This window comes from Seriola lalandi, unplaced genomic scaffold (assembly GCF_002814215.2).
Source record: "Seriola lalandi dorsalis isolate HSWRI2012SDOR001 ecotype SW California unplaced genomic scaffold, Sedor1 jcf7180002054955, whole genome shotgun sequence".
NCBI lineage: Eukaryota > Metazoa > Chordata > Actinopteri > Carangiformes > Carangidae > Seriola > Seriola lalandi.
Genome location: NW_019525506.1, coordinates 1361149 through 1385949, shown reverse-complemented (window position 1 = coordinate 1385949; position 24801 = coordinate 1361149). Strand labels below are relative to the sequence as shown.

The 24801-nt window shown below is 40.5% G+C and overlaps 1 protein-coding gene across 2 annotated transcripts in view; it reads right to left on the bottom strand.

Moving 5' to 3' along the window:
• grid2 (glutamate receptor, ionotropic, delta 2) overlaps nucleotides 1-24801 on the bottom strand; it is a 467345-nt gene that overhangs the window by 195385 nt on the left and 247159 nt on the right. For both annotated transcript variants that reach the window (XM_023395024.2, XM_087170650.1), the window contains exon 3: nucleotides 3414-3701. In XM_023395024.2, the coding sequence (XP_023250792.1) occupies nucleotides 3414-3701 (288 nt within the window). The remainder of the gene's footprint in view (nucleotides 1-3413; nucleotides 3702-24801) is intronic.

Below are 24801 nucleotides of genomic sequence, written 5' to 3'. Positions count from 1 at the left end.
TTCTGTGGAGCCAACGTTTCTCACATAATTACCATTTTGTGTGTAGAGCTCATTGTTGTAGTACTAATAGTCGTGACTTGAAATGGACTTGAGCATTGACTGCATTCAGACTTGGAAGTTGGAGACAAGCATTCTGCCTTTTTTGTTAATGGCGGTGCATGGGTTTTCACATGCTTGTGAGGTCATTTGTTTGGCTATTGCGTCACACACAGTAAATAAACTCCCTATGAAATGGTGACAGCTGTGCACTCTCGGACGCAACTCGGATTCTTCTTTGGTGCCTCAGACTTGGACACTGACTCGTATCAAGTCTCGACTTGGAGTCTTTAGGTTTAATGATTCAACTACTTCAACGGTAGATCTTCAACTTTTAGTGCTATGTTTACCGTTGATGATATTTAAGGCCTTTTATCATTATTACTCACTTTCACTTTTATTAAGTAAAGCAAATCTGTCCAAAATAAAAGCACTTTTATTTTCTCCTAATACAAGAGTGGCAACCTAACAAGCATCACAGTTTCAAACAGCTCTTTCGTTCAGCTATAACCTTTTAATAGTGTGCCTCAGGCCCCTCTTGTCATTGGCTAAAAGCAAAACAAAACAAATCATCTTAATGTCAACAGTGTTATTACCACTAAGTGGTACTTCCCACATTTGCTCAACAAGGCCAGTGTTGCTCTGACTGTATTATAGGCAAGGTCACTCAGCAGGTAACATGTCACTCATGTTTTCAATATATATCAGGTTTTATAGCGCGAATACAATACACCTGAGGTAAGACTGAAAGGGAGCGAAACCAAAAACAGAGATGCTGTCAGGAAAAGTAAGACAGACAAGAAAGGAAGATGGACGGGGAGGGAGAGATAAACTATGAGAGGAAAGAGAGAGGGAGATAATAGAGAGAAAACATGTGTTCTCAGTGTCCGGAACGCACCAGTAGAGCTGAAAATAGGGATTGGGACAGTTGCACCGTAGCTTCATTTAAGAGGACACACTCGGCTGTCTGTTCTCTAAAGAACTCTCCTTGTACAGAGGCGAGGCCTTTTGGGAACATTACTATCATCTTAAAAGGCCATCTCTGTCTCTCTGCCTCGCTTTCTTGCTCTCTCTCTCGCTCCCTCTCTCTCGCTCTCTGTCTCTCGTGCTCTTGCTTCTCCCTTCTCTCCTTGAACATGGGGTGAGGCCATTAGGGAAAAACGGCGATATCTTTAAAGGGCCTTCTTTGGCTGAGAGCACAGCACTGCCAAAACCCAGAGGAACCATGTGCTGAATCAGTGGTCACAGAGCACAGAGGGGATAGAGGGATTTAAGTGGGGTAAGAACATGCGTGTCTTTGTGTGCATGAAAACGTGTGTGTGTGTGTGTGTGTGTGTGTGTATGGGGTGTATTATGTAGATATTATGTGTGAACTATGCCACATTGGGGGACAAATTTTGAATTCAAACCAGTTGACTGAAGGTTGTCTTAGCTAGGTGAAAAATGCTGTTCTTACTTCCAGTCTTTAGGGTTAGGATAAGGTTAAAGTAAAAGCCTTTTCCCAAAAGGAATGACTTCATTTGTGGGTAATTGCAATGCAACCTTTAAGAGGCTGATCTCATGGTGTGCACTGGAGGCTTTTGCAATAGTGCAGAACTTTGGTGAAAAAAAAAAAACAAAAACCCAGAAACAGTTGCTGCAGATTTCCCTTAAACTGAAGAAGCAAAAAGCAAAAATAAAGACCAATAAGATTCTGCACATATCTGTACTTGTAAGTTATATACCCATGTGCAAACAACCTTCATGTGTCATGATAAAAGTTAACAGAAACTAAACAGTGAAATAGACACAAAGTCAGGCCAGTACTTGGCGCACTTCCATTGTTTTACTGTATACCTGTAGTCTGCCAATTACTCCACAGATTAGATGGAAATCCTCTTTCCAAATGTTGCTCAGCGTTGATGTAATTTAATTTACTGCGCTGATGTCTGCAGTGTGGGACTAGCATTTCCAGATGGGCCACATTAGCCACCATTCAATATTCATCTGATATAAACTGTATGGTAGAGCTCACTAGTTAGAATACACTCTCATATGACATATTCAATACACTGATAAAATGCTTTAATGCTGTGAAAGATTGAAGGGAAGCCTGCAAAATGCTAAACAATTCCACTGAAGAGATCACTTTGGAGATCGATGCATACAACACATTAATTGTGTTAATTGACTACAGTGAGGGAAATGGAGCCACATTATGGCTATAAGGGGTAAATCAACACTGAATCAGAAAGACAGAAAGCTATTACACTGTTCTCTATGGGCTTTAACTTTTAGGCGTGGTATATTTCTGTCTACTCACTAATGAGTGATGTCACAGCTGGTGTTTTCCATTAGATACTTGTTTTGACGTCACTCATTGGGGTCTGATCCAAGATGCAACAGTTTCAGCAGCAGTGCACCAGCAGTGTACTCCTCTGTATGACTCAGAGTAAACTTATCTTTACACATAATCGTGGTGCCAGAACAAAGAAGGCGGCGCGGTACCATGACGGGAAAAAGTGGGGAAGACCTAAAAGTATAGTGACAGGAAGTCAATCTAGGGATGTGAACTGAAAACCAGACCGACACAGGCTCTTGACAGTGTAATGGCATCAACAGGGCGCGTGTTGTAACACTATGTCCAAAAACAGGGAAAGTTGTGTAACAAGATATGACAATGCTAACGTGTTGTAGGTTGGGGTCAGAAATTATACTTAGGCCCTGAATGTACAATACAGACAAACACACCTACACAGGTGAATACACCTGTACAAGCACAGAAAACCCCAAAACAATATTTCTGTAGAAGGAAGCTAAGAGACTGAAGAAACAAAGTGGCACTTTATAAAAGGGACATAGAGTGTTTCTTGTCTAATGTTAGAGTTAATGGACTGGAAAGAGAGAGGGCGTGGAGACAGAGAGACACACAGAAAGAGGGTAAAATGAGACAGGCAGACAGACTGATGCGTCACCAGCATGAAGATGTATAAAAATACACATAAAAAGATGGACGAAAAAATACCCAGGATGCACACGTGTGCACCTATTTCTGTGTTTCTCTGTATATGCATACACATATCCATGTCTGCCTCGGCATCCATATGTTTTTTTTTTGCCTGTAACATGGAGGCAAGGGAAGAGAGAGCGATGTTTTTGACTTGACTATACACCTATTACCTCTCTAATGTCCTATCATGCTGGGAAACCATTGATACTGCTACATCAGATAAATTCAAAATTCACACAACACCAGTTTCATAGATTAGACCTATGATAGATGTTAGCTCAAGTGAATCACCTTCCTAGATAGATAGATAGATAGATAGATAGATAGATAGATAGATAGATAGAGTGAAGATTGGTATCAGTAAAAGCTGTCTTGAATGTTTCCTTACCAAAATCAGAATCATAGAAGAGGATGAACTTCTGCCAGCTGTACTCAGACACCACTTGCATGATGACCTCATTGAGATAGACAGGTGGGCGGACCATTAGGGTGTAGTCATCTGTTCCAGGGACGCGACTGGTTGGTGGGCAGGCGGAGCGGGGTGTTCCTGCTGGGGAACGCTGGATAAAGAGGTGGGGGATGTGCATGGCATCGGCCAGAGTCTGAAGGCTGCCCGCCGACATGCAGCCGATGGAACTGACCAGGGCCAGGATACCACGGTTCATCAGCTCACAGGCTGGAAGGAGGAGAGGGAGGCAGCAGAGAAAGAAGGAAAAGGGAGAAGGAAAACAGAAGAGGAATGTTTTATTTTCCAAAGCATAGAAAGGCAATGATTCTACTATTCATTTCATCCCAGGACGCAATAGTGGTGTAAAAAAAAAAAAAAAAATCTGTTACAACTGTGCGCAATACCAAGTCATATTTTTGATCCCAGTAATTATTTGTGCGAAGAGTGCAGCAAGGAAAATAATTCTTATTCTACAGGTCACCACACTGCAGCACCAACTGGAAGAGACAAGGAAATTGTTTGCTTGTTTCCACATGCATTGCATAGTTATTTTGAGAACCAAAGCTGTTAGAGTCATACACAACCTGCTCCGTGGCAACTAGAAATAGAGAGGGATGGAAATGGAAACAGAGGTATACATGCACAGATAAAGACATATGGCAGCAGAGAAGGAGCATACTGAGTCCTACATGTAAAAACCCGCTATAAGACAAAAGGAGACTTTTTTTCTGCACTACTCCTTTTCAATAAATACAGGCAAACCTTTAAAAGCTTCAAAACCTTCTTATTTCAAGCTGTCACAGAGTGATGTCAGCCACGTTAGCAATGGATAGCGACACGGACATGATAAAAATAGGGGTTTGTGTATAAAACTTACATGTAAGTTATAATAACATAAAACTAAACATGTATTCACAGACAGACACATGAGACTTATATGATAAAGGATGACTGCATCACTAAAATGCTTGCTGGAGAACTTTCTTGCCAGCTAATATTATATTACAGTCAGAGCACAACCCCCATTTCCAGTTTTCCATACTGACAAAAGCAACCATCTGCTGACAGCAAGCACCATTCTAGCTACTGAATCAAAGTTAAGTCAAGCCTTAAGCCTGAAGTGCTACAGTCACATTATTAATTGACCTCCAGGCTACTTCCTGACAATACTATATAAAGCAGTCTTGTATAGAAAACCGTTATAATATGCCTCTATAAAAAAAAAGTGTATTAAAAGTCGTACTATAAAACCGCATTGTAAAATATTTCCTTCTTGTGAGAGAGACTATCCACAATCCCCCAGTTGTTTGTGCTCTGCTGCACTAAATGCTCCCGTGCTCTGAAACACAATCTGTGCTTATTTCACCTCCTTTTCCTCCCTTCAACTTTTCATCCTTGCTAGGCCTCTAGTGCTGTCAAAAACACCTCTACCTCCTACCCTCTCAACCCACTCCCCTATAATCTCCCTTCTTGTCCAAAACAGCCCCTCTGAGTGCTTACCTTTCAGCCCTAATCATTTCAGAGCTGCAGTCTTGCAGGGATTTTCATTTTAGTTGCCTTACAGCGACCACAGAATGTTGTACACTGTCCTCAGTTCGGAGTCATCTGCCTTTCCCTTCCACCTCCTTTCCAACATCTCTTCTTCAGCATCTTTCCCATTCCACCCACCTGTTTGTTTACCCTCATGGCAACACAAACATCCATCTATCCTCTTTCCTTCCCTTACTCCAGCCATTTTTTGATTCATCACCTCTTTATTCCTTTATTTTTTTGCACACATCATCGCCTGCCACAGTCAGCTCTTCCTATGCATTTACCCACATGGCTACCCGTGGGTTGCCCTTATGTCCTTGCCCCAATTTTCCATCCCTCATTCATCCTGATCCTCATTTCATCCCTCACTTCTGCTCCCACGTTGCTCCTCACCATGTCCTTCTGTGTACTAAGCACCAGACTTAGGCGTTTATTTCACTTTTAGCAGAGACCTAAAAGACCTGTCACACAAAAGCTGGTGGAAAAATAAGTTTAAAGACAGTACAGTGAACACAAACACACACACACGCACGCAAGCACGCACGCACACACACACATAAACGGTGTGATGACAATGTACAATAGCAAGAGAGCACAATCTAAAACACACACAGTGAGCCTGTATAATGCCTCACAGAGTAATCTGTTGACACTGCAAAAATAAAGCCAGAGAAAGAAAGAAAGTTTCCAAGAAAGAAAAGCCTTAGGAGATTCATGGTGCTTAGAAAAGAAGAATAAAACATTGTATGTGTGCATGTGTGTCTAAGACAGAGAGACACAGAGAGAAAGAGATAGAGAGAACATGAAAGCTATACAGAATGACAATGTCTTCCATGTCAACTGGTTTTCACAAAAACATGATGAGTTGGATTTCAAAGTGGTTCGTGAGGCTGAACCCTCAAATCGTGACGAACCCAAGAATATGCGTGTGTGTCTGTGTATTAATGATGCACAACGTGAAATCTGCTTCACTGCTTTTGTTGTTTAACTGCGTAGTTCAAGTTTCACTGACTTAACTTGGACACATTACTTTTGAGGTGTCAACCGGAAACTGATCTCATCTGACGCTTGTCTTGAAAAAGTTTGCACTAGTAAACAACAACAAAAAAAAAAGCTTAATGCACAAGATTAAAGATATTCTGTGGCTGGTCCACTCAATTAAATAACAGCTTATAAGGTAAATTGGTTGCAGTTGTCACACAAGTCTTAAGCAGTTCAGTGACATAAATCTAATTTGGAGGCAATAACTATGGATATTATGAACACAAAACCCATTCTTTAATTAACTGGCAATAGTTTGTTAGGAACGATTTTCCTTTTTAGCAATAGCTAAAGGGTTATTTCAGGCTACCATTTCCTCATGCACTGATGTAGATGATTAATGAAGCTCAAGCAGTTTCAATCTCACTTGTGCAAGTCCACATTTTGAGGAATTAATTAAAGTGTAACAATATATGATTAAACTTCACTAAGTCTCAGTGTACTGCTTAGTCATGGCCATTATTCTTAAAACCAATGAGCCCAGGATTCATCTTCTATCTACTATCACCTCAGTGTTTGAGCATATGCATGCCTGCGGGTGTGTGTGGGAAGGTGCACCTGTGGATATATTTATGCGTACATTAAGTGTGAATGCATTTTATGCCTGTGTATGTGAGTTTGCTTTCGTCTGAATATTTCAGCTGCATAAGCCAGTCCTGTATCATAAGCTACATTATTCAGATTCCACATCCCTATTATAGCGGTCATGCTAACTAACGCTTTAGCCGCCTTGCTCTAGTCTAGCTATAGCGCATTAGCTTAGCATCATCAAGGCTTTGGCTAATGGAAGGCTTTGCTAATCCTCTACTTATTAGGGCACTTTGGAGAATTAGTGCCCTCATCCTCTCTACATCACACACTCTTGAGTCTGCAGGGGGCTTTCTAAGCACTAGGCTCATTAATACTCTTTGCTAATGACTTAAAGGGCCCGTTGCGTTAACCCAGCCCAATTTTACATCACTCTGAAGTAGGCAACAGTTAAAGGAGAGTGAAAATGAGAAAGCTGGTGGCTGGTGCAGTAAAACGTGTGTGTAGTCACTTTGAAGAGTTTGACAGGACCTAACAAAAACACACCTTGCTGACGTTATGAAATGTTTAGAAGTATATGAATAATTCTAAAAAGTCATGCCTGAGCGACTAAATACGAGCTGAATGTTAAGCTGCACAGACGGATAACGTTACACCCGGCTAACACTGTGTACAATGACTGCACTTTGAGCACAAAGACAGGTTTCGATTTCAGAGGGAGAGCGAGAGAGAGAGAGAGAGAGAGAGAGAGGTGTGTAGGAGTGCAAACAAATATAAAACGTAGCCATTCGGAATCTTTCACCTATCATCCTGAACCATAACCACCCACTAAACCACACTCACACATCACCACCATCATCGTCGTCACCAACCCACACACAAGAGCACACACACAGCCCTCCTGTACACGAGCAGTATTCTGACGCATGATAAATCATTCTGGGATCAATCTCGCTAAAGCAGCTAAGACCTGTCAAGCGGTCCTGCAGAGGTGTTTATTTGAGGGATGTACATGTCAGTCAAACACACAGACATGGACACATCCAGGAGTTCAGACTGTCAGCCACGGGGATTACAGTAGGACTCATCTACTTTGCTAATTCATCAGCTCTATTTATTTATTCATTTTTGCTGGGATGTCATCATACCAGTGTGGGAGTCCATCTCTTCATCAGACTTTGTTCGCGACTTCCGTTTTTTCAGAATTAAATGCTTGATTGATCCTGCGAGACTGCGACTCCACAACTCGCAAAATGAGATAAATCAAGTGCTTTCTCCTGATTTTTTCTTATATTCAAAGTGTATTGAACCGCTGCCTCACACGGGTGATGTTTATATGCAGACATTTTTGACGCATGTTCTGTATGTCAGTGTGGATTTTACACGTGTTGTCTGCAACAGAGCATGTTATTGAGCTCTCTCTCCCTTCTCTTCTCGGTCTGTCAGAACAAATGGACTGCAAGTACTTCACCTGCACCCAGGTGTGACTGATTCTTCTCTCTATCTGTGTTTCTCCACGCAGCTCTCCACCTACCACACACTCACACAAACCATGCACACTTCATCACTCTGATTCATAGTCATCCAGTTTCTGCGGCCCAGTGACTGAGGATGGATAGCGAGAGGAAAGTGAGAGGGGCGGGAAGAAAGGAAAAATCAATACCTGAAGAAAAACAGATAAAACTGTGCATGTGCACCCGTATCTTTAGAATATTTCTTGAGTAAGTTAGAAACTATAAGTGACAACACTGGTCACACAGCTTTAAATGGAGTAAAACATATAAATACTCAGTCACGCACCATTTAGTTTGCATGTCTCATTTAAAACCCCTTAAACTATCACTGGGTCAATACCAGCCAAAAGGCGTTAGTATAAATTGACATACAATAGATATATAGAAAACAGTAGATATATAGAAAACACATAGTAACACTTTGTGTGACATGTCATAAGTCTCATTGCAATCTCATAGCAACAGCAGCTGTTCACTATAGCCAGGTAGCAGGTAGAGTGTGGTGGGATGGGGATCATATCAGATACGCATGTTTCCTTTTTTTTTCGGGTTATGGTTTAGCTGACAGGAACAAGGACAACTCAATTTGTTTTCAACATGAGAGAAATTCTCAATTATGTAAAGCAATAAGCTGAAAGAAAAGACAGAGCCTATCTGCTGGCTGTAAGATGAGTATGTAATCATAATCAAGTGTTTGGCTTCCTCAGAAATGCACTGACGGAGTGAGAGGAAGACCTCGCCAGCGCCCGCAGCACTGTCGTAGCCGAGAGTGTATCTTCATGTCTAGTATGTGAGTGCGTGTATCTGTGTGTGGATGACCTACTTGTGTCTGCGTATTGTTTCATGTATTGTTCCAGATCCACGGCTCCAAACTGCTGCCATGCACTGTGCCATACACGGCTAAGCACTGAGTGGCAGAGAGAGATGCTTACTCACACAGCTGGCAGGCTGAAAATGTGCTCTGCTCTATATATGCCTCTGTGTGTGTGTGTGTGTGTGTGTGTGTGTGTGTGTGTGGAGTGCTGGTTTGCTGATATACACTCCTTGAGGGAATTAGCGCTTGAATTAATGTGGTCAGGGAGGTAGCATGAGCAAAAGATAACATGCCCTTTTCGACTTTGTTTCTCTAGAAATTTATCACAGTAAGTTCTCTGACTGCTGGCACTTCCTGTTGCTGAAAATACCAGACCAACGATTTCTCGCAAACACAATCTGTTCTTATTCCTGCCCCCAGTACGCCTACCCACCCCATACCCTGTTCCCATTAACATTTAATGGACCCCCTTTGGTCCCTTCATCTTGTCACATTTAACATCATCTATTCCTAGCCAGTCTTTGTGCCCGGGAGATGTATACATCCTCTCTTTCATCCAGCCTCTTTTTTTGTCTGCTCTGTAACTCCATCTGTGTCTCCTCTCCCCATTCCCTTCAACTGCCCCTCAATTCAGTCCCCCTTACCACTGTATTTATCCAGTTACTGCACTCACCGTTATCACACTCCCCAGATGAATGCCCCCTCTCCCTTTTTCTCCAATCCTCATCTCTCTTTTTTCTCTCTTTAATTTATACTTTAACTCCACCACTATTCCTCTGCTTTGTCTCTTCTTTATTTTTTTAAATAACCCTTTCTTTTACCCAACTCATATTTCTACCACGTCCTCTTTTTGTATCCCTCCTCTCCACCATTACCTCGCTCTATTCAGAGTCAACAGTATAATTTCCCTAGGTTTTAGCTTCTGGTGTTGTTGGGCATAACAGATAAATGCCTCTTACTCACACTCTGCTCTCCTTGATCTTGTCTCTTCTCCACCCCTCATTGATCTGTCCTTCCTTCACCTTTTGCCACCCATCCAGACTCAACTAAATTATTTACTCCATTATCCGAGATTGGTGCGTGTACAGTGTACCATTTAGGGCTAGTTCATCTTTTCTTGGCTCCATCCATATATCCATCAACTCTATTGCTTGTTAAATCCAATCAAAATGTAGCTTGTGCACTTTTTCCTCTAGTGTCTACTTAATTCTCTCTTAAAACTTTGTGCCCTCCTTCCCTTATCCTTTGCTTTAAAGGTCCCATGTTGAAGAAAGTGAGACTTTCAAGTCTTTTTGTTTATAAGGCAGGTCTAGGTGTTGTGTAAAAACTGTGAGAGTAAAAACCCACAGCCCGTATTTAGAAACTCAGCCTTAATCAGACCATCAGGACTTTGTTAAGTTTGTGATGTTACAACGAAACAGCAGCTGCTCAGTTGTAACAGTACAAGTAACAGCCGCCACGCCGCAACATGTAGACGTTTCTTTCATGCACTCGCCTTAACCGTCTCCAGCGGTGTCTCATCTGCAGTCCCAATAAACCCCATTTAAAAACTCCACACAGTCTGGCAGCGATGGAAAGGTGGACTGCGTCCGATCCTTCTCCTGGTAATCCACTCACCAAATTCCACTCTTGCTGTCCCTGCAGCCCACCACCTCCCTGATGTCTCCAATGGTCTCAGACTCTGCAGCCATGCATGATCCTCTGTCTGGCCTTCACACACACAGGCACTGTACCAGTCTGCCCGGAGGATCTAATAGTTAGAGGTGCGCTAGAGGCAAAGACAGTGAGCTCCACCACTCCTGCATTGGACCTGAATGCTGCAGCACTGCAGACAGTCACCCCAATGCTGCCAGATGATCCAGGGGTTTGGCAGGCCTAAGGCTGGAGCATTTTAATCCGAATTTGATGGTCTGTTGAGCTCATTTCAGCACGTGCTGCCCATCGCCATTTGCCGGTGGGTTTTCACAAACCTCCAGTAGTAGTACAACTCATTACCTGCGGTCAGCCAATCAGAAGAGAGTCTCATTGGCTGACCAACTTGTTCAAGAGCTCCAGAGAGAAGCATGAGAAAGGAGATGTAAAACTATATGAGATGGTTTTTGGTACTGAAACCCACAAATATATCTCATGGATAGCAAAACATCAAATAAAACACTGGAAAAGTGGAGGTGGAAATACAGGACCTTTAACATCAATTTATCCAGCTTTTCCACAAACAGTAATCTACAACAATTAACTATACTGTATGTGAGTTTAACCTTTCCTCCACTGATATGAGATAATAAAGATTCAACCTACACCCATGAAGGCTTTAAGATCTCACTGCAGAAGAAGAAGAGACAAGAAGAGCTGAAATGTAAGAGGAGTGCAACTTTTCTACGAAAACCCAAATATTAAAATAAATTTAAAGGATGTACTGTGATGAAAAGCAGCACTGTACAAGTATCTTATCAAAGTGCTCGTGACAGTGTTTGATTGGCATCTTTATATGCAACTTAATCATAGGAAATTAACATCCCTCCTCTTTTTAATTTTATCTGTTCTTCTCATCTCTTCTGCTCTTCCCTCCATTTTATTCCTGAATCCATTCCACATTAAAGAGCCTTTTCAAAGCAAGTCAAAAATCATTTTGCAGTTTTATGCACATTTGTCTTTCATACCAAGGCTGGTGTTAATTGTGCATTAAGAAAAATAAAAAATGAAACGTCTGGCTACCTCCTCCTGTGCTCTATGAATTGGTAGAGAAACTCCATTGCCTTCATGTAATTTTTTCATTTTCTTTTCTTGCTGCCTGCCCACTTTTAGTATCATATACCTCTCTTTTTCTCCTGATACTAATAACATACACCCACCGTCCACATTCTCCAGGTTGTCAGCAGTTTTTCTGCCATGTGTTTCACCTCAGTCCTGTAACCGCTACCCCCCTTTGTCATGCTAAATTATCAGCGGTTCATGTTAGCAGTAGCTAAAAATAACATTTAGCAAAAAAATTTTAAATGCTTCACAGAGCTTTTTATAAAACAGAAAGAAGGTGCAGAATCAAAATAAAGTGCCCTACAATCAAACATGGCCTTACGTCTCCTACAGTTGCTCACTGTGCAACAGTTTATCCTCTTTCTCATTTCTTTGTCCCCTTTGAGTATTCCTCCCACCATCCACCCTCAATCCATTCAAAGAGACCTGACGTATATATATATCTTTGTGTCCGAGGTCTATCCATTGTAAAGTCAAGGAGATGAACGTGTCCCCTGGGAAAATCCACAGCTCCTCCGTTTACAGCCACGGGGCTTTTACAGCTATTACTTCCCCAGGACACATCCTGGCACTTCCCTTTCTCCTCCCTCACTTCTCTGCACTTCTATTTTCAATTTTCTTTCTCCAGCTTTGGGAGTTCTGGCCTTGTAACATATTCAAATTTCAACAAAATGTTTCCAAAAAAGAGACACAATCACACACACACAACATGTTATTCTGCATGTATATATAAATTGACTGTTTCTTATCCGACTCACTCTCTCTCTGTCTGTCTGTCTCTCTCTCTCTGGTTCTCTTTGTCAGCCGGGGTAATGACCCATTTGTCAATGCTTTAATCATATTTAGAAAATGGATTGGTTGTTGTTCACTGCTAATGGCTCAATGCGTCTCTGTTTTCATTGCCTGTGTACACGGCAGATGTCATATTTTCCCACTTGGTATCTCAATATTCAATTGCACACAGGTGTGTATGCAAGTGGGGTGAGTGTATTGCTGTTTTCAAATGTGTTTTTGTGCCTGTATAATTCAACTGGTTCTCAGATGTTTTCGCTCACCCACAAAGACAACCTGGCTGATGTTCTGTCGTAATGCAATCGGGGAAGTGACTACAGATAATCACTGAGCTATTCATCTCTCCCTGATCAGGTTTTGACAAAACATTCGGTTGGTGTTGCACCTCAATCACTGTAAGTCACTCACTGTAAACACTGCAGTGATTGGCCCGAGGTGTGGGGGGTGGGGGTGGTATGGACATGTTCTTTTACTTGTAAATGACTGACCCAGTGATTGACTGTATTATTCAAGGGGAAACAAATTAGCTTAACACTTGATATCTGAGTGGGTGAATGTGTGTCTGTGTGCAGTATGACACACAATTTCTATCAACAGAAACCATGGAACACCAGTCAAAGATATTCCCTGGTGCTATGGTGCATTTCCCTTTGCCAGAGACAGCAGCATATTGAGTGATGACATTAATAGCTGTATCTATGTACAGAGATTTGGAAGAGAGAGGGAAGAAATTGATGAGTTGAGTGAGAAATGGCAAGGAATAAGATGAGTTAAAAAAGGGACTTTTTTTGGTCCGTAGAGAGTAAGTTATAGCTGTGCATTTCAGAAAGAAAGTAGAAATGAAGACCGGCTTGAAGGAGAGAGAGATTATTTAATCGCTGTATTGCGGTAAAGAGCTCAGGAAAATGAAGGAAGGATAAAGGTCTGTAGAGACAGATGCACAAAAATGCAAATCAGCGGGCAGGAGAGCGAGAGGGTGAAGGCAATGAAAGGAGGGAGGGAACGAGAGATGGATGAATAATGGAGAGACTGTGGGGAACTCCATAATGATACATGACTCTATCAGATTTACTTCAATGAGAAAGAAAGTGCCTGCTCCCTCCCTGGCAGAGGTGGGAACAGAGTGGAAAACAATACACAGCATTTGGCATGCATGTAATGGAAGGTGAGAGTGATTAACCAAAATTAATTAATTGAATAATTTAAGCAGAAATATACATTGCATGGGGAAGGAACATGAAGAGATCAGTTTAATTCATCTTAATGAGAATAAACAACATGCTGCGTGTTTCAGGCCTATATTTGAAAAAAATGGCCACCAGCTAACTGATGTTTTGTATGCCTTACACAAGAGTTTTAATTGCTTTGTGCAGAACCCACCTTCAAGTCTCTCGTGATTACTTTTAGACTAGTCTTAAATGATTTTGTTCTGAGCTCATTGTGGAAGAATTTTTCATGTTTTTCCCCAAGTTTTCTTACTCCTCAGAGTCATACATATACAGCAATTTCTACATGAAAAATTTCTGCTTCATTATCTAAACCCTTGATATGGATAAATTAACTCATGTATATGCATACAGTTTGTACTAGTTTGCAAAGTGACACACATACACTCATCAGGTATTCTACCCACAGCACTTTGCCCCAGCAGGTTCATATACGCTCCTGTTTTAATTAAAAGAAAGATAAAAAAAAAAAGCAGGAATAGAGCTCTCTGGTGTTCATAAGCGATGTGATGAGTCAGTAGTGATATGATGTACACACACATTAACACACATGCACCGACAGTGTTAATGTATGCATCCAGCTGCCCATGGCTGCTTGTATCAAATTCCAAATCCTGCTGCTGGCACACAAGACTGTGAAGAGATATCTAGCCCCTTCCCTCCAGGCAACTATCCAGCGCAAGACGCCAGCTAGTGTCTTGTGTTCTGCCCCTACAGACCCCTCTGCTCTCCTTTCCCTGTGCTGGGCTGGTCAGCGCTCCGCATGGTATCAACTGTTCTCTCTCCTGGCTCTCTAATGGTGAAATGACCTTCCAGATTCAGTCAAAATAGCAGCCACTTGCCATCTTCCCAAACAAGGTGAAAACAGTTTCCAGGAGTATCTTGCGTCACCCGTGTTCGAGTAACTGTTATCCTCTTTCTTCTACTCACTATAATTATTCTCTAAAGAAATAAAAAAAAGGATCCTGAGCTACTCTGTTTCTTTTTTACTTACATGATTTCTCTGTAGTCACATTGTTCACATAAAAAGGCAGAATCACCCTGACCTTTCCTGTCCTGTATATATTAATAGATCATTCCACTTACGTAAAGTCTGTGAGTCTGCATCAGCTAAATGAATAAAATGCAAATGTAAATGTGTGCACAAAGGTATTCCCAAGGATCATCTCCTTTCACTTTCAACTAGCCTCAGTTGTAGTCATAAAATACACCCAACTGTTCGTTTTGACTTTCTTTTTTTACTTTTTGTTTTGTCTTTAATGAGATGAAATGCAATTACACAAGATGACATGAATAGCGTTATCTTCACCTCCAGCAACAGCAATGTTTTTACAAGCCTTTCGATATCAATGTTCACTATTCACTTAGATTTTCTTTTTCATGCACTACTTAAAAACATGAAAGAAAAAGAGGACTTATGTTAATATTTACACTGAACAGTTGACCGGGGCAGATTCATCCTGAGCGAGTTGGTGAATGTAAAAAATTGAATAATTGCCTAAATGGGAGTAAAAGAGAAAATAAATAATGTATTTAATATAATATTTGAATCTGCAGTCAGTCAATCAATAAATATTTTAGATATGTTAGTCGTGGTATATTCAAAGTAAAAATATGCAGTCTCTTAAGTGGGTGCACAAGATTAAAAACTGCCTGTGTATGAGCCTTTTAGATGCTGCCAACCCAATGCCATCAAACATGCATAAAATATACACATTACATATTTTGTATATTTTGCATAGTTTGTATCATTCACTGGCAAATAATTATCTCATTAAAGTGTAACAAGTGCAACAGTGATATGCTTTGCTGCTACCATTTGGTTTTAAGTGAGTTTTGTGATGTGGGCGGATGACAATAAAACTCCCAATAAAACTTGCCCATTACTAAGCTGTGAAGTGGCCCTTCTCTCAGATGGGATACAAGTTATTTTAAACACTGTTGTTTTAAGTCCTTAATTAACAGTGGAATGGAAAAGTTTAATTCTAAAAAGCAATCCCCTGTATGCCCTCAGTTTAAGGAGCACGATAGCCTCCAATCAAAGTTAGATCTCAATTGACTTTAAAGAAGTGTGAAGTGTGTGACCGTGAATATTCCACCGGACAGGTTTAAAAATAGTGATGAGAAACACATTCCTTGAGGACACCTTACACTTTTGTACATGTGTATTAGTTAGTTTGCACATGTGCATATGTGTGGGAGAGACCACAGGAGGGTCATGGTACTTGTGTCTCTGGAGCCTTGTATGCCAATTACTATCCAAATGAGCAACTGAACATAAGTGTGTGGGTAGCAAGCTTACAGTAACTGAAAGTGACATCATTACCAGCCAGCAGGCACAGCCAGTTAACTTGTTGGAAACACTCTGATTATGTAAAGTAACATGATAAAGCCAAATTAATTACTTGCTGTCTTTATAGAAACTAAATGTGATAATATATCAATTGCTTATTGATAGTTGATTATCTACAATCTATTATGTCAGCGGGACCTTTAAGCCTGACTTTAGTTTCATAAGGAGAAAGACAAGTCCGGGATAAATGATTATATTATCATATATCTCATAGAGAAGTTTTTCCATGTTACTTCATGACCACAGCTTGTGAACCTACTTAGAAAAGCTAGTAGAATAAAACCACCTTTTATGCCCAATGTTTGCCTGTAAAATCATCAAAATGAATAACCGTGATGATCTTTAATAAACCTGATGACCTCAAGATGAGAGGTTTGTTTTGTTTTTTTGATTGTTTTTTTTTTTTTTGATGATGATATGGAGATGTAATTACCTAGACCAAATGGCCTCAAACCTTCTTGGCACAGGAGGTTGAGTGTACTTGGAGCCACATATTGTATACTCAAGCTGTTTGTACAGTATATTCTCTGTGGCACTCGAGATAAAAGCCTCCCCAACTGGCATCTATGAGAGATTAGACAGAGAGACAAGGGCCATGTGGTGAAGAGGTTATTTTGGGTTATAACACTACTCAACCTGCCCATGATGAAAAGAGAGAGGGAAAATGAGAGGGCTTTGAAGTGCTAGTGTCTAGCTAAAGGCTACATTCACCTTTTATTTCACAGAAGAGCCAGATGGAGGGAGAGAGGAGAGCGGAAGGAAAGAAAACTGACAGGAGAGTGTATGTGAGAGAAAGAGGAAAAAAGAGAGAGATTAATACAGCCTGACACATATAAGGTTATGGCAGAATGGGAGATACACACAAATCGAGATACAAAGAGACAGAGACAGAGGGAGAGCAGAATACAGACAGTGAAAGAGACAGTTGGGAGAAAAAAGACGAGATTAAAGCACAGCAGCATTGGATTAATGACAGATACAGAGGAGAGAGAAAGATAGAGTTATTCATGAATTATCTGATGCATTCCAATTGTACTTGGACACTCTTGCTAGACTGTCGATATGACATTCATGCCAAGAAAGCATACTGTGTTGAACAGAATGGGCCCCCATTCTAGAAGACAGGCCGCACGGCAACTCTCTCGGTCTCCGCGTGCAAATCATTGGCAGACATGGGCCGCTGCTATGGATGTGTTGTTCAACAGGGAGGGAGCAAACATACATGTTCGTGAGTGCATATCTGTTTCCATATGATCACATGTGTGTATGAGTCCTTCACAGAAACAGTGAATCAGGAAGGAGATATCAACACTTCACAGGTCCTCCTCAGTGCGCCGCAATGCTTTTCTACACTGTAGTATAACTGGATATCTACAGTAATACAAACTATAAACAGAATACACACACACACACACCCAATGCCCCAGAAAACTAAATTGAGAAAAATATACAACAGTTGCACTGCAGCCAAACCCATGCCATCACTTTCTGTTTCTCTCTCCCTCTCTATTTCTCTCTCACTCTCTCCACTGACAGCATCCTTGATAACTTTTATGTTTCTGTAACAAGAATGAATGAGCTCATAGGGAGGAAAAAGTGCGTGCACGTGGGTGTGTGCTTGCGTGTTTCTGCTGTGTGAATGTTTGTGCCACCGCAGACTTGTTCCCAGATCTTTTCTTTTTTGTTTGTGGCTGAGTTTGTGAGTTTCTCTGTTCATATACAGTGTGTGCATGGTGTGTGACTCTGCGTGAGTGCGCCATATGACAGATGGCAGGCCCCCTGTGAAGACCTACAGAGAAAAAGGGAGCGAGCGACTGATGTGTTTCAAGTTGAAAAGCGACAGCAGAATCTGTTCAAAGTACTCAGTAGAGCCTCTCCGCTGTCACTCTGTTGATTCATAATTGAATGAGCAAGTGTTTATAGCCAATCACGCAGCATGAAAACATTAACAGACAGACATGCTTTGTGTTTTTTGGGTCCTTGACTGTAGTTGTGTTTGATAAATATCCATTTTCATTAAAGTAGCTGTCAGCTTTGGCTTTAATGATTGCAATGTAAATCTGTGCTGATCACTGTGATAGCTGTTGGCTTGTTGAAAGGCTCGCACACATTGAGTCTGTCAAGGCCTTTAGCCTCGTCTGTTTTCCTCCCACTCATCCTGCTCTGTTGCTGTCTGTCTGCTGGAGGAGTCCTGAATAAGGGATTGTTCAATGGCACACGTCATTCACTCTCACAATGAAAACTGACCCTGAATGTCAGAGTCAAATGAGTGGTATACGGATATTTTGTGCTGGTATGTGTGTGTGTGTGTGTGTGTGTGTGTGTGTGTGTGTGTGTGTGTGTGTGTGTGTGTGTGAGAGTGTATGTATGTGTGTGCCAAAATGAGGCAGATTGTCACTGTAGGCAATTGGCAGGAACAAGATTATTTCAGTGTATGCTGTGCATAATAGCTGTTAATTTTATTGCTTTGAGATACTGGCAATTTTGATGGAGTCACCTTTAAATAAACATGGTCTGCTAATGTGTTTCTGTTACTGAGCAAAACCTTGTGCCTAAAACACATTGTATATCTTTGTTAAATTGTTTCAGCTAGCTATAACAAAAGGGGACTGAGTGTGTGGGTGGGTGTCTGGTTCTAATGCATGCAAAACGATTAGTGGATTATACATTAGTGTTGACAAATGCATGCGTATATCTATGTGATTGTTGGTGGCTCATTGGTGCCTCAGTGGTTTCTGTGTGTGTGCCTTGACTGTCAGTGCATAGTTTGGGGAAAATATTATTTGCACTGAGTGATTGTGTTTTGTGTAGGCCAGAGAGAGAGAAAGAAAGAAAGGATCAGCAAAATAGTGATGAAAAAATAACATTAAATGGTTCCTAAACAAAACAGTCTAAAAAAGCATTGTTACTTAGAAACTCTGCAGAAAACTTTCAATATTTTAATATGAGAAACACCATCTCTTGCTGATTTAGTAAAAAGCAACCATTAAAACCTAATAATTGTCTTTGAAAAGACAGAACCAGAGGTGTTATTAAGTAACAACAATACTTCAAAAGCATGTTTCAATAGAAGCAAAAGAAAAGCTGTTGATAGCACATACACTGGATACAAATAGCAGAGATAAATTGCCACATACGGTGGGAAAATATTTCAGTAATGGAAATTGGATATTGAATAATAGTTGACTTTAATAGTTTATATTGAGCTTCAAAAACTTCCCCACTCAATAATGCCACTGTTTTCACAGGTTTGGGTTTACAGCTGTCTCATATTTGTTCCTTAGATAAAAGTAAATGAGAACAACAATGGGAGATGCAAACTGCTTCAACACAATGACAACAATAACAGCTCTTAATGCTGTGCTGCTGAGTGGCACAAACAGCCGGATGGAAATGGGACAAGAGACGAACCACCACTGAGAGCCAGACAGCTAGTAACACACATGGGCGCTCATACACGGACAAACAAACACACACACGCACGCACACAACACACATATGCCAATTAGTGACAAACATTGTAATTGCATCTCATAAGGATAGCAGAGACTCATTAAAAATGAAATGAAAAAAACCCTACATCCAACATACTGTGTATTGACAGAGAATAACAAATGTCTTTTTTTTTTTTTTTTGGTGCTTCATTTCTTAAAAATTAATTTGAATTTGATGTGTTTACCAAAACCCTGATTGCTTTAATGAGCGGCACATTGTTGAGTAGTTGTTTGTGTGACCCCCTGATGGAAACTAATTGACTTTGAGGCTAAAACTTTGATTGGAAATGCTGTCTTACTGGAACATCCCTCTGGCAGAACTTAACTGGGAATGAATTGAGTTTTTGGGTGTGAGTTCTACATGTTGTCTATGTTTATGTAGTGTAAAACTTTTTATTGTTTCTTTCCATGAAGTGTTGAGGAAAACTGCTGTTTGGAAAAGAAAAAAAAGAGACAATTGCCTGTGGGGAAATATAAGAAGGAAATGAATTATTGTATCTTACTTTATTATGACGGCGCTACTAAGACAAAGCAATGAAGAAAACCAACCATACACACACATAACCACTGCCTAATACTGTTGCTATAAATAGTTTCATATAAATGATCGTCATCCTTCTTTTTTCTTTCTAATCAATGAGGGTATTATTTAGTGGTTAAAGCCCTGTCAAAATAAAGCTAAATGACTAAAATAGACTGCACATACAAACCTGTGTTTTCATGGCACTGCTGGAATATGCTGTTTACTCTCAAATGAAGTTAATCAAGAAGGACTGTGCATTCTTAAACCATTCTTAAATCTCTCTTTTGCCTCATTAATTTGCTAATACAGCTGTTGGCTGTTGCAATATAAACTCAACATTTCCTCAATCTCCATATCTTCAAATTAAAACCAGTCCAGTGGTTCAGGAGGTACAATCCCTTCACTTCCTGTTGAAGGCTTCTATAGTCAAATATCCATTTAAGAAGATTGTTAGGTTTCAATAGGAAATTGCTGAACAATCAGTTTGTTGTATGTAGGGCATGACTATGTTGTTATATTGATTCTATTTAAGCTGTGGATGTGCAAAATCAGCTGAATTTACTCAGCAAGCAATGATAGTAGAGGTAATAATTTTGACTTATTTCTCAGTGGATGGATGGGGTCTGATCCATTCGTCACATTTTGGTTGGTGCGTCACAGGAGTATTTGTTCTATTTGCGTGTGTGTGTGTGTGTGTGTGTGTGTGTGTGTGTGTGTGTGTGTGTGAGTGAATTCCACATTGAATGGCTATAAATTACAAGTCTCTGTTGTTTCTTCCTCCATCAGCGTTAACAGCCTCGTAATGTTACTGGATGCGTTGCATACTGCCACATCGATGAGCTTGATTACATTCTCAGCCACATCACACACATGCTGTGAGGAAAATTATGATTATGATGTGTTTTCATCATGTACTGATTTCACAATCAAGCTTATTAGCTATGGTTGGAAGTAGACTTAGATGGGAAAATGTCTGGTAGGAAATGTTTACTGATATCTAAGAGCCAAGAATGTTTTGGCAGGGGTTTTTGTCTTGCTGGGTCATGCTGACCCCGACAGATTAAATGTGTGGTTGTTAATGTGGATTGACCATCAGTTCTTTGGAAACACTTGGGATGAGAAGGTACTGGGCCGTATTGGGTGCTGTTTTGTTCCTGTATCTCTATTACTATGTTGTGTCTAACTGTATCCTCTGTTCATGTTTAAAAAAAAAACATTAAAGAGAGCATTTCATCTGATTCACCACACACACACACACACACACACACACACACACACACACACACACACACACACACACACACACACACTTTCCCTTTTGTTCAACTCTGTCTTTTGCAAGCACAGAGAGATGGAGTTCAGTGAAGGAGAGAGATGACAAGTGTGTGAGGGAGGAAAGGCATATAGAAACAATGGAGGAGTGGAGGTGGGTGAGTTAGACAGTACAGCAGCACTGTGACACAGTACTGAGACAGAGAGAGTAATGATTTTGTCAACAAACGGGTAACAAACTGTAATTGTATTTCTACATCTGTATGTGTCTGACATTGAGTTTTGAAATAAGGGCATGGTGATAGTTTATGTTTTCATGCTGCAGTGTAAGTGAAACGTGAAAGCGAAAAGTCACAGGCAGATGACAAAAAAAATGTATGTCAGTTTTGAAAATAAAGTAGGTTTTATGGTTTCATAACCTCTACCATTATTATTTTTTACATCTTTGCTGTATGTCCCGTGTAGAAATATACTCATAAAACGCATCAAAGGCACACTGCAGAGTTGGACATTCACCAGAACACGGCGATCACAAACACAGGCAAACACACCACAGTGTAAGCTTTTAGAATGAACAGTGCTAGAAAGAACAAAAAGCCAATAACATAACAAAACATCTTGTGGAAATATACAAGTTTCGAACCCTTGGTAATATTTGATTTGCGACAGGGGTTATCGATGAGAATGGATGGAATTACAAATAAAACAGACTCATGCATGAATGGATTACAAACAGAATAATTCGCCCAGCTGTTTTGCAGTGAAAAGGGGGATTTCATAAAGTCTGGCTGAGCTTCTGTTTGTCTATTGTTGCTTCACCTAAGATGGCCTGTTAATCTAGCTGATGCAAACGCATCCTGCTTTTTCACATGTATGCATCCATGTGATTGTGTTTCAGTGTGTGTCTGCAAATCTGTATGAATTGTCCACATCATAGGTGGGGTGGAGGGTTGGGAGTCAGACAATGACAGCACCAAGTGTGCTTTTAAGGAGACATCCTAATTAGTCACGCCAATATATCTTTTGCAAGCAGACTGTACACATGCCACTGTAAGTTAAGTCAATACAATGTTTAAATATAGATCAAAGCAATATATTGAGGGCTTTTACGAACACAAATGCACAGAACATGGAAACATATAGACACACATTATATACCATGATCAGAAAATACATGCAACTACACTGCCCCTGCACACACACACACACACGCACGCACGCACGCACGCACGCACGCACGGACGCACGCACGGACACACACACAAAAACATCTGAGAATAGAGTGTGTCGACCAGCAGCCAAGTTTACTACACCATAACAGACTGATCAACTCTTGAATGCAATTCCACTATCTGTTGCTGTGTAGCAACAAATTTCCATCTGTATCTCTCTGGGCATAAACATAGCTTGATTTTTAAGCATCAAACATTGGCAGAGGACCTAATCTACATCATCAGTCTAACTAAAATCCAAATGAACAACAGCATTTGAATTTCAATATATAATCTGAATGTATAATATGTGCAAATAGCATGTTTGCGAAATATTACGTATGAACAGGTGCATTACTGGGGATGACAGCCAAATAACAATTTGTTTTTCCTATTTTAGTTCTTCAGGGAAAATGAACTGACCTTATGTTTTCCAACACCCTGGTTTTCATTCACTCAGCTACGTTCATTCATAGCCAGAAGGATCCCAGTACGTCTCAAATGGATTATATGTTGGAGCGTATGTTAATTCTGTATACTGTATATACAGTACAGTGTGATCCTGAAAAAGCATAGGAAATAATGTGATTGATTTAATGAAGTCTTGTTTGAGTTTGACCTTACTGGGTTATAAGTAAAAATTTTTATATTCCAAAGATCAGTTCATGGTCATTCACTTACGCAAAAGTTTATTCAAAATACATGACATGAACCATCGACTTTAAACTTTTTGTTTTTTAGAAAAATGAGGGGAAGGCCTTGGGGATTCACATTAACATAATGCCTAAGTCATGTGAGGTTATGTATTTAAAGCAGCACCATTATATTTTATTGCAACTTGAAATGTAAAAACAACAGCCTAGTACTTGTCATGCATATTATTCACAATATTTAGATGGATGGTTTATCCTTGTGTCCTTGCCTCAAGCACTTTTCACTTGAGAAATCAAAACAGATTAGTTTGTCATGTTTGAAATAGTAAATGTGGATGGTGTACATGTACATGTTGTGTGTGTGTACTGTAGTTATTTGCATATTTATATGTGTGTGTGTGTGTGTGTGTGTGTGTGCGTGCATCTTCTAGTCACACTTAATAGAACAGATCCACACTCACACTTGGTATTTACTTGATTTCTCTGATGATTTTCACTCTTTTCTGACATTTGTGTTTCTCTCTGTTCTAGGAACACCTGACCTTACCTTACATTATCCTCCCTCCCTCACTCCCTTCCTCTCCCACTTCTACTCACTGGTTTCCCTGCTGTTTTTTTTCTCTCGATGTTATGCTGCAACTGTTTTCCGTTTCCCTCTCTTTCCACTCCCTACCACCTGTCTGTCTCCCTCCCTAAAATCTCTCCTCTGTAATCTCTCTCCCACTCACTCCCCTCTCCTGCCCTGCTCTGTGGAGAAACCAGACAGATGCTAAGGTTTAATGCCTTAATTTGGCTGGCTGTCAGCCCTTCAATCTCTTTGATACTTACACCTAATACACCTAGTCCCATCGAAGACACTGTGATCCAATTTGGGCAAGCTGGCATCCGCTCAGAGAGACAGAGGTTTGTGAGACGGCACAGTTTTCCCTCTGTGCCGTTGGAGTGTGTTGGCATGTTTGTAAGGGTGCATGGCTTTTTTTTCTTTATTTCACTGCATATATGTGAGTGCTTGCGTTGGAGGGAGGGCAGAGACACAAAGAGAAAAAAAGAGAATTTTTTTTAGTTTGGCATCTCAAAATGTCTCGTGCACGCACCAACACAGGCACTTACACACATGTAATTAATGCTGCCAGCTTAACGACTGCAGTGTTTGACATGTTTTCCAGAAGCAAGCACAGCCCTGGAGCAGCACAGCAGAGTCATCTCGAGAAGGGTTTGGAACAAAGAGAATATACTCTATTGATAATAGGAGGAAAACTTTAGTTGGAGGTGGAGCTCGGACAAACTGCAGCAATGGCCAATCAATCAAATTGGCTCTTCTTAAAAGTTGAGGACTCCACCATGATATACTGACAAATATCTAATTGACCAAGAGGAGAATCCAGGCCAACCTCTATGAGGAAGTTTGTGTTCTTGTCCAAAAGGGTACAAAGGTCCAAGATACAAATTTACCAATAATTAATGTTTAGCACCCTAAATATGAATACAAAGCAGGCTAAACATCCTTGTAATTCAGATGATGCCCATTTTAAATTTGAGTATTTCAGTAGAAATCCATGCTCCTGTTTCCAGTGATCAATGACGCACACAAGTTATTTTAGAAAACAATGTTATCTGTGC